Source organism: Babesia bigemina, scaffold Bbigscaff_56270 (genome assembly GCF_000981445.1).
Source record: "Babesia bigemina genome assembly Bbig001, scaffold Bbigscaff_56270".
In the NCBI taxonomy this organism is placed as follows: Eukaryota; Apicomplexa; class Aconoidasida; order Piroplasmida; family Babesiidae; genus Babesia; species Babesia bigemina.
Window position 1 is genome coordinate 1 of NW_012236938.1, and position 11,160 is coordinate 11,160.

General features: G+C 46.9%; 2 protein-coding genes across 2 annotated transcripts; both read right to left on the reverse strand.

The window, feature by feature from the left end:
• Positions 1-739: 739 nt before the first annotated feature.
• BBBOND_0000250 (hypothetical protein, conserved) lies at positions 740-2,963 on the reverse strand (the record flags this gene model as incomplete). Its single annotated transcript, XM_012914872.1, has 2 exons — positions 740-2,892; positions 2,939-2,963. The coding sequence occupies 2 exons, from the start codon at positions 2,961-2,963 to the stop codon at positions 740-742; spliced, it is 2,178 nt and encodes a 725-aa protein (XP_012770326.1).
• Positions 2,964-5,055: 2,092 nt separating this feature from the next.
• Positions 5,056-10,704, reverse strand: BBBOND_0000260 (hypothetical protein, conserved; the record flags this gene model as incomplete). Its single annotated transcript, XM_012914873.1, has 2 exons — positions 5,056-10,575; positions 10,669-10,704. The coding sequence occupies 2 exons, from the start codon at positions 10,702-10,704 to the stop codon at positions 5,056-5,058; spliced, it is 5,556 nt and encodes a 1,851-aa protein (XP_012770327.1).
• Between the last annotated feature and the right edge of the window lie 456 nt (positions 10,705-11,160).

Genomic DNA, 11,160 nt, shown 5'->3' on the forward strand with positions numbered 1-11,160 from the left:
AGTGGATAAGGGGCGATGTAGAGTGGGTTAAGGGGCGATGTAGAGTGGATAAGGGGCGATGTAGAGTGGATTAGGGAGCGATGTAGAGTGGTTTAGGGAGCGATGTAGAGTGGATCAAGGGGCGATGTAGAGGGGATAAAGGAGCGATGTAGATTGGTTAAGGGGCGATGTAGAGTGGATTAGGGAGCGATGTAGAGTGGTTTAGGGAGCGATGTAGAGTGGGTTAGGGAGCGATGTGGAGTGGATAAGGGGCGATGGAGAGTGGATAAAGGGGCGGTGTAGAGTGGGTAAAGGGGCGATGTAGAGTGGATAATAATCACCACTTAGGTCACCACTGTCATCGCTGCCGTGTCCATGTCATCGCTGCCGTGACCATGTCATCGCTGCCGTGACCATGTCATCGCTGCCGTGACCATGTCATCGCTGCCGTGACCATGTCATCGCTGCCGTGCCCAGTCATCGCTGCCGTGCCCAGTCATCGCTGCCGTGCCCATGTCATCGCTGCCGTGACCATCAACTTGGTCAGCACCTTGGTCAGCACATAGGTCAACACTTTGGTCATGGCATGGTCAACACGTTGGTCAGCACATTGGGCAGCACATTGGTGAACACTTTAGTTAACTATTACACAATCACATACAACGGTTAATGAGTGATTCAAAACATTATAGAACAATTAGTTGTATAGGTGAGTAGGTGATATGCTAGGTGAGTGTAAACATTAAACACGTGAGTACGATTATGGTTGCAGGTAAAACACTCTGTTAAGCTTGTTAACACGCGCAGCAGCAAGTAGCGATTGAGCAGCAATCCTATGACTCGACGGACTATGCAAATGCGATTTGATGTGGAGCAGGTCGAGGCGGATGACCATGATGTGGATGAGGTAGAGGAAGGAGAGGAGCCAGAGAGAAAGGACGAGGTAGGAGAAGGGTTGTCGGATGATCCAGAGGAAGTTGTCACATTCTTCGAACAGCTTCTTGAAATACTGCGATTCAAGCACATTCTTCAATTGACTACAGAAATCGGAGCACTTCTTCGGCGATGCCTTGTCATTCAACGTCGACGCCTCACCAAAGACGAAACCATACTGGTAGAGCGTTGGTGCGACGCCTTTGCAGTCGACAATGGAAGAGCACTGACATTTGTTATTTGGCTTCTCATCATTAACAACACCATGCTCCCCCTTCTTACACTTATCACCACGGAGACATCCACGGCATCCCCAGTCCTGGCAGTTGATGGAGCAGAAGGCGTTGTAGAGACTGTTAAGTAAATCCCAAAACGTCCACGGGAGGTAGATGGCCCAGGAGAGGTAGGTGTTGGCGTGTTTGTAAGCGACTATTTCATAAGAATAATTACACAGAGATGAAATATAGGATGCGCAGTTAATTCTGTCTTCGCCTAGCTTACACATGCCGTTTATCGTAAGATTTCGAAGATGGTAGCTTTCACATTTAGAATGGCTAATAGCGTCGGAACCGTATGCATCAGCGATGGATTTTGTGAGCGCGTATGGATCCTTATAAAGCTCGATAGATTGCGATTCGATGGACGACACAATAGCATACGAGAATGTGTCACTCCTAACATATAAGGGCTTATTAGTGTTGATGTACTGCGCAAGCGACAACGCAAATCCGAAATGCTCAGGTAGGCTGGTGGGCGGCTTCGGTATTAGAGTGAATAAGCATGAAATATCGACATTATCTAGGAACTTGGTTAGCACTTTGCATACGTCCCTGCCTTTCCTCGTACTACCAGAAAAACCGCGGAAGCCAAGTGGAGGTTGACATGGCATTCCTTTTCTAGAGGTGGACGGACAAGTAGCGCACTCATATTTGCATCCAATTTTAGTAAGCTGGTGCGGCAAATGACCAGGTAGACAATCATTTAAATAGGACATAAGTGGCGATGTTGGTTGGCAGTTTACATCGGTATTTGCCCGGCACGTTGGTTGGCACTTTGCTTGCTTGGTTGGCTGACCCGTTGCTTCTTCACTTGAGTGCTCCTCGCATGGCCATTTTGCTGGAGCGGCATTGACACCATATTGGCAGTCGGACCAACCGTGGTGTTTAGCAGTCAGGCCACATTGGCTTTTCAAGAAACTCAATGTTGGTAACATTCTTCGGAGGATGTCAAAGAACATGTCAAGGCAGTCCTCTCCTGTAGCAGGGTAATGGAACTTAATGGAGTTATTGGAGTAATCGCTAGCGTACACTGTGTATTCATCTCCGTGGCCGGCTATAGTGCAGAGAATGTCGTATGATGTTGAGCAGATGTGCGTCACCGCCGTTCGCATATGTTCATATGATGCCTTTCTCGGGTAGGCTTCTAGAGATATGGAATCGGTGTCGACGACACTGTGCGTAATGGCATCTTCGCTGGTCGTCTCAGTTGTATCTCCTTGGTCTCTCTTTGCGTCTTCCTCTTTTTCCGCTTCATTGATCTCGTCTATCACTTCCAGGATTCGCCCATCTCGCATGGCTGTATGGACGGGATGATGCGGAAGACCGGAGAGCCATAGAAGCATTTCATAGACGCTGCATGGTCTTTTCGTCGATGTTAATGCGGACAGGTGACATACATCGTTGTAACGGTTGAGACAATCATAAAGGTAATGGAGAATGTCGACGACGTTGATTTGATAAGGATTCCTGTTGTTAGCTTTCTTGAGTTCACTAATCTCCGCTACCCACGCAGCAGTCGTTCTTATATTGCCAGATGAACCAATATTATCGCTGAGCAGATCGTCATAAATTTTCCTACCATTCATAGATGGCATGTCCTGCAACTCACCGGTCTGCTTGCCTTTCACGGAATTAATCCTGTAACCACGTTTCTCAAAATACTTACCGAACACATTCTTCTCATACGCATTAATTTGCCTAGCTAAATTGGATTGACATTCTTTTTTCAGCTTCCCCAACCCACCAACCAGTATCTCCACTATCGTCAGGCATACCTTGGCGCAGTTGCGGCCCTCAGGGGTTAAATCGTAATCAGGGGGGGAATCTGGTTTTTGAGTGTCGGCAGGATCTTTAGGCTTAAGCTTAGTTAGATCACCCTGGAATTTGTTACCACTATACCTGCTCACGTACGCGTGGCCGAGTTGCTGCGCGAAGTTGGAGAGGCCGGACTTGAGGGGGGCGAGGAGGGGGGAGTCAAGGTCACCAAACTTTTTGGGAGCGAAGTTGTCAAGGGCGTTTCGGAGGTAATTTAGGTTAGTGTGGAAGGTGTGGTCGAAGTGATGGACATTAAGATGACCAAAATTTGGTCGACTTCGGTCAAGGTAATTTATTGGAGGCGATTTAGGCAATTTTTAAGGGTCGAAGAAATTTCGCAAAATTAGGTGAAAGGGCAGTCAGGGAGGTAAAGGGAGGTGGAGAGGGAGGTGAGGGAAGTGATGGAGATTAAGATAACAAAAATTTGGTCAATTTCGGATGAGGTAATTTTTCTGAGGCGATTTAGGCAATTTTTAGGGGTCGAAGAAATATTGCAAAATTAGGTGAAAGGGCAGTTAGAGGGGTTAAGGGAGGTGATGAAGGGGATGGTAAGTGTAATTAAAGAAGCGATGTGGAGTGGATAAAGGGGCGATGTAGAGTGGGTCAAGGGGCGATGTGGAGTGGATAAAGGGGCGATGTAGAGTGGGTTAAGGGCGATGTAGAGTGGGTTAAGGGCGATGTAGAGTGGATAAAGGGGCGATGTGGAGTGGATAAGGAGCGATGTAGAGTGGATAAAGGGGCGATGTGGAGTGGATAAGGGGCGATGTAGAGTGGGTTAAGGAGCGACGTAGAGTGGATAATAATCACCACTTGTGACCATGTCATCGCTGCCGTAACCATGTCATCGCTGTCGTAACCATGTCATCGCTGCCGTGACCACTAACTTGGTGAGGTGCTTGGTCATCACGTTGGTCATGGCATTGGTCAACACTTTGGTCAGCACATTGGTCATGGCATTGGTCAACACTTTGGTCACCACTTTGGTCATGGCATTGGTCAGCACCTTGGTCAACACCTTGGTCACCACGTTGGTCAGCACATTGGTCAGCACTTTGGTCACCACTCTGGTCAACACGTTGGTCAGCTGTTAGGTCAGCACTTTGGTCAGCACATTGATCAACACTGTCATCGCTGCCGTGTCCATGTCATCGCTGCCGTGCCCATGTCATCGCTGCCGTAACCACAACAATGTCATCGCTGCCGTGACCATGTCATCGCTGCCGTAACCATGTCATCGCTGCCGTTACCATGTCATCGCTGCCGTGACCATGTCATCGCTGCCGTGTCCATGTCATCGCTGCCGTGACCATGTCATCGCTGCCGTAACCACTAACTTGATCAGGTGCTTGGTTAACACGTAGCTTGCGTGCTCGCTTAGCACTTTGCCTGGGTGCCAGCTTAGCACTTTGCCTGGGTGCTAGCTTAGCACGTTGCCTGGGTGCTAGCTTACCACTTTGCCTGGTTGCTAGGTTAGCACTATGCCTGTTTGCTAGCTTAGCACTTTGCCTGGGTGCTAGGTCAACACGTTGCCTGGGTGCTAGCTTAGCACTTTGCCTGTGTGCTAGCTTAGCACTTTGCCTTAGTGCTAGGTTGACACGTTGCCTGAGTGCTAGGTTACCACTTTGCCTGGTTGCCAGCTTAGCACTTTGCTTGTGTGCTAGCTTAGCACTTAGCCTGGGTGCCAGCTTACCACGTTGCCTGGGTGCTAGGTCGCCACGTAGCCTGGGTGCTAGGTCAACACTTTGCCTGGTCGCTAGGTCAGCACTTCGCCTGGTTGCTAGCTTAGCACGTTGCCTGGGTGCTAGCTTAGCACTTAGCTTGTGTGCTAGCTTAGCACTTAGCCTGGGTGCAAGCTTAGCACTTTGCCTGGGTGCTAGGTCAACACGTTGCTTGGTCAACACGTTGCTTTGTCTTACAGTCATCACCTAATCTTGGTGCTATCTAGTTCACAGGTTGCCGCTAGAGTAATTCGAGACATTAGACTACGTTTGTTGGTTAGGTGAGTAGGTGATTCGCTAAGTGAGTGTAGTGATTAGAAACGTGAATACAATTACGGCTGTAGATACGATATCTTGGCAAGCCTTCCGACTTGCGCTGCAGCCAACAGCGATTGCGCCGTTATTTTGTGCGATGACGGTATCCTCAGGTGTGAGCGTATGTGGAGCACATCCAGTCTGCCAACCATCACGCAGATGAGGTAGAAGAGGGAGAGTGACCAGAGTGCGAGAACCATGTAGGTGAACGGCTCTCTGATGGTCCAAATGAAGTTGTCACATTCCTCAAATAATTTGGTGAAGTATTGCGATTTTAGCAGATTACTCAGTTGTGTATTGAAACTAAGACAGTATTTTCGGTCAGGTCCATACAGCGTTTTTGCGTCGCCAAAAGTGAACCCGTATTGGTAGAACGTAGTCATCACTCCACGACAGCTTATCAATGCGTTGCACTTACAGCTGTACTCGACACCATGCTTTCCCGGCTTGCACGAACATTTCGTACAACCGGAGCCTCCACAATCAATCTGCTGGAACGCATCGAGCAACGATTTCAGGTAACTGTAGAATGTCCACGGCAGATATACAGCCCATGACAGGTAGAGATCGGCGTGCTTTTTGGCGAGGTACGTGTACGCATCGGAAGATGTGGAGCAGAGGTAGGGAGCGCAGTGAATATCCCTGTCATGAGGTAGATTGCATGATTCTCTTGACAGGCTCCACAAGTCAGCTTCCGTGGATTTGGAATGGCCCGAGCTGTTGTGGCCTGTTTGGTTGCGATATGCATTCTGCAGCGCACCTGTGAGTTTGCTTGTCTCCTTGTATAGCTCGATGGACAGCGCTTTGGTTTTTGTTTCAAAAGCTAAGCTGACATCATCACTGGCGGACTTGCCATGATCTAACATACTGCTTAGCGTCAACGCAAATTGGAAGTGTTCGGGCAACGTAGATGGCGGCTTGGGCAGCAGACCGAACAGCATGTTAATATTCGAATTGTCGAAGAATTTGGTCAGCACGTTACATATGTCCTTACCTGTCTTCGTGTATCCAGAGAAACCTCTGAAGCCAAGTGGTGTTATACATGGCGCACCGGGTAGGCTTTTGGGACACGTTTTACATTCGGACTTACATCCCGCTGAAACCAACTGGTGAGGCAGGCACCCGGGTAGGCAGTCGCGAAGATACGACATCAGCGGTGATCTAGGTAGGCAATCGGTCGACTCCTCAGCAGGATGTTCACGGCATTGCCAATTGGAGTGTTTGACTCCTCTGCCGTACTGACAGCCGGACCAGCCGTGGTATGTAGCGCTTAGGCCGCATTGAGTATGCAAAAATTTAAGCGAGGGTAGTAGTCTGCGAAGAATGTCCAATAGCATCTGGAGGCAATCTTCGCCCCTGGATGGGTAGTGAAAGTTCAGCGAATTGGTCGAGTAGTCAACGGCGTACATGGAGTACGCGTCCCCGGTTCCAGCGATTGTTGTGAGAATATCGTGGGATCTGGAACACAGGCGTTTCACTGCTCGCTGAGTATCATCCATCGCTATGTTTTGTGGATACGCTGCCAGGGGTTCGTCGCTGATATATGTGACGGGGATGCCATCGGCGTCTTCGGGCTGTTTACTTGGATCGACGAATAGTTCACTGATAGCGTCATCCAACATATCTTGATACACGTTATTGCACGGGAGACCAGACACCCAGCAAAGCATCTCGAATATGTTACATGGACGTTTCCTCGCAGAGAAGGTGGCGACGTGGCAGACTTGGTAATATATCTGGAGACAGTCGTGCAGTGTATCCAGTGCGTTTTGCTTGGATTTATCAATGTAATACAAGTGGTGTTCATCTTTCCCGAACATACGTTTGCAGATGAATAATCCTATCATGCCTTTACTGTCCTGCAGCTCCCAGTGCTTCTTCCCGTCCTCGGTAACTTTGTAGCCTTGAGTGGCAAAATATTTTCCGAGCTCTGTGTTCATGTTTATTTGATCGCTTTTACACCTTGCAACGCAGTACTTCAGTATAGTCTTGAACTCGGAATACAGGATGGAGAGCAGCGACAGGCACACTTTAGCGCATTTCGCGGAGTCTTCGGACGGGTAGTCTTTATTATTTGTTTTTTGTGACCAAACAATGCTATCGGCACCGTCATACACGTTCACGTACGCCTTTTCCAGCTCACCCACCAGCGCCGGGTACCCCCTTCTCAGCGCTTCCAAAACTGACGGACTCTCACCATCGCCGAATTTCTCCGGAGTGAATTGGCCAAGTCGGTACTTAAGCCTTTGCAGGTTTTTTGTAAATCCGTGGTCGAAGTGCTGTGAATCTGCAAGGTCCTTGAGCAGCTTGTTGAGAGCGTCGTTGGGGGAGGAGATTTTGTCGAAGTCGAAGGTGAAGCCTTTTTGGGTGCGCAATGCATCAAAAAAATTGGCAAAGGATTGTTTTACTCTTTCTGCTAACTCGTGGAGTTTCTTCTGTTCCAGTGACTTTGGAGGTGGAGACGCCCTTGGGTAAAAGTCTTCAATTGGAACCATAAATCCGTCTTTGATTTTTTGCAACATACCCTTAATTGCGGTGTTACGATCTTCTTGAATGATCGTGAAAATGTTGCCAAGCTGTGTGTCAACTAATTTCCGGAGCGCTGCCAAGTCTGCTTCATGCCCCTTGGCAAACAGACTCCTCACCTCCTGGGTCAGTATCTCGATGGACTTTTTCACGGATTCGGTAAGATCGTTTTGGACGCTGGTGATTGCACCCTGAAGGGCCTGGCGGGAGGAGAGGACGGCTGTTTTCAGTTTTTCAATGGCGGTGTCTAAAGTTTCGTTGGCGTCTCTCACAGTGACAGCGATGTTATTCAATTGCCATTTGAGTGTTTCCTTCAACTTATTTAACAGCTCTACAGCATCACTGGTTTTGCTAACTACGGTTGAGGGAATTGTTTTGAGCCCACTAATGTGGCTGTCAATGAACTTTGCCGCATTTGTGAGCGCTGTATTGGCGGCGTACAATGATGGCATAAGGTGACTTAGATCTTCGCCAATCTTCGCAGCTAAGTCCCAACCCCCGCCTTTTTGACCAAATGCTTCCCGAACCTTCGACACAAGATCATCGGTAAGGTCTACCCCAGTTCTGATCGCCGTTGTTAATACGTTTTTCCTATAATTAAAGTTATATTTTTTTTCGAGATTCACAATAATTCTGCCACTCGCTGCACTATCCTTAGTCATTTTGTTAACATGAGTTTTGACAGCATGAATGGCTTTGTCAAGGTCGCTGGCCGGAGCACCAATGAGATTCTTAGACAGTTCACCAGCCAAAATTCGTGCCTCATCTACGTTCTTAAATTTACAATCGTTCAGCAATATTTCCACCATATTTGCAGCTTGCCTGGCGGTAGCGTAGAGAGCGGGAAGGGTATATTCGACGGCTATCCCAAGGTTTGGATTGCTAATTTCCAATGGTTTATAGTGTGCTGATTGCAAAATGTTTCTCTCAACGTTCTTGGCTATTTTTTCGGCCACATCCGTAATGACTTCGGATAACAGTTTAGCATCAAGCCCTCTAACAAATTCATTGATACAAGACACGACTTTCTGCAGCACCGTTTTGCTGTCATCCCGTTCATCAATAATAAGATTGACTTTGCCAATTTCTGCATTAAACTCCGATTTAATGGCAGCGATGATTTGGCGGCGAATGGCATCCACATTATCAAATCCAATATTAAACTTATTCGCCAACTTGTAATCACGTTGACTTTGCTGAATATGTTGATCAATCTTCTTATCTTTAATTAAAATACTCTCAATCCACCCTCCCAAAACTTTATTTTCGAAATGTTGCTTAGTGAAGTTCTTACCATACGCCTCAACTGCACTAGCTATTCCCCCGAGGCCTTCTCTATTATTGTTATGACCATTCAGCAATTTTACAGCTTCGCCACTAATTTTGTTTACCGCTTCCTTTATAGTTTTTTTACACACAGCTCCATCAGTACCGATTGCGCTGCAAAGTTTTTCAATCGCCGGATCAACTTTCTCCACATCCAGTTTCATATCCCACAACTTCTCCTTATACGCCTGTTCAAGCTCCTCTATGGCTATCGTAGCTTTTTTGACGTAAGCCGTCGCATGTTCCGCCAACTTATTATTGATGGTCGTTCTCAACTTCTCCAAATCATGTTTCACGAAATCACCCAACCCGGCAACGTAATCCTGGACCGTTTTGATGTTGGTGGTGAACAGAGTGTCTACATCTCCTTTGACGAACTCCTCAATTGCCACTTTAATTTCCTTAAAATATCCAATAACCTTTTTATTAGAACCTTCACGGTAATCCCCCAGCTCCCTTTCTACTGCGTCCCTGGACATGTCAATCGCGGCTCGGATGGTTGACACTTTTTCTGCTTTACTCCGTATCAGACTTTCGACAGTAGAATTTATTTTTTCGAATTCGTTATGCAATGTATCGCGAAGTTTATGTGATTTCAAGTCTATCTGCTGTACTAATTCAGTCTGCTGTTTTCCCAACTCATCGTCCACTGCTTTCACCTGACTCACGAATTTTTTGTTATTTGACGACTCACGTAAGTGCTCTAAAACCTTTTTTATTGGTGTCATTTCACCATTCATTTTATTACTTAACTTAGTATCTAACAAATTGATTCTTTCTGTTTCGATTTTTCTGACCTCTTGCTTAAGGCTGTTAATTGCAGTGGTCCAAGCCGTCAGCTGTACATTAAGTTCGTTCGAGGAGTTGATTTTGCTACTTTTATCGATGATAGAAGTGTCATTTAATTTCACTAGCGCCGTTATCACTTCACTGTTTTTTTCATCTAACTTATTCCCATACCCCTCCAACCACCTCTTCACCGCGCCGACAGCTTCCACAAGCCCAGCACGCCCGGAGCCAATTTTACTATCTACAAGTTTTAGTACTTCATTAAGCTTTTTATTGTCTTCAGTGATGTAATTATCATAAGTTGTGACTTCATTTTCGTTTTTCACCGCACCAAGCACACCACTCAAAAATCCCATCACCCCGTCACACATCCTGTCAAGGTCAGAGTACACAATCCCCTGGCCAGTGTAGCCTTTAGTGTCAGAGTCGAAGCCGAGGAAGGTTTCGATGCCGGAACATAGATTATCTAACAGCTTTTTAGGATCATTTGACGCATTATTACGATTAGTCAAAAATTCACAAAGCTTCTCCACTTCCTTCAAAGCGTCCAACTTGGACTGCAATTTGTCTGGGTCAGCAGAGGGAGTGGGGGAAGAAGGAAGATTATTAAGATGGTTATTAGGCTGTTTAAGTTGATCTTCAAGACGCTGAATTTCTGGAGTAACTAACTTACTAAGCTCACTAATTTTCACGGTGTCAACAGCCTGGTCAACAGACTTGACAGACTCAGAAAGCTTAGTAACATAAGGAGAGTAAAGCTTTTTTAGGTCATCATGACTGTTAATTTTAGCGATAATAGCATTCTCAACGGCTTTCTTAACACTCTCACTTTGACCAACAAATCCGCCAAGTTGACCAGCAAGGTGACCAAGGCTAATGAGCTTGGACTCAATGTCCTCCAAAGCTTTTTAGTAGCATCATCAATAAAAGAATGGTCAGTATCAGCAAGTACTTATAAAGGTTTATAGAGGTCATAGCGTTGATAAGACAAAGTAATTCGAGAGATTTGGACTTAGGGTGAACATGATGGGACATGGCAGTGGCAAGCGGTGGAAGAAGGGAAGTGAAGAGCGACAAGGCACAAGTTATTATTGTGGTTAATAGAGGTCATAGCGGTATTATGGCGAGGTAATTTGGGCGATGTAGAGTGGGTAAAGGGGCGATGTGGAGTGGATCAGGGAGCGATGAAGAGTGGATAAAGCGGCGATGTAGAGTGGATTAGGGAGCGATGTAGAGTGGATAAAGGGGCGATGTAGAGTGGGTAAAGGGGCGATGCAGAGTGGGTAAAGAGGCGATGTAGAGTGGGTAAAGGAGCGATGTAGAGTGGATAGAGGAGCGATGTAGAGTGGGTAAAGGGGCGATGTGGAGTGGATAAGGGAGCGATGTAGAGTGGATAAGGGAGCGATGTGGAGTGGATAAAGGGGCGATGCAGAGTGGGTAAAGGGGCGATGTAGAGTGGATAAAGGGGCGATGTAGAGTGG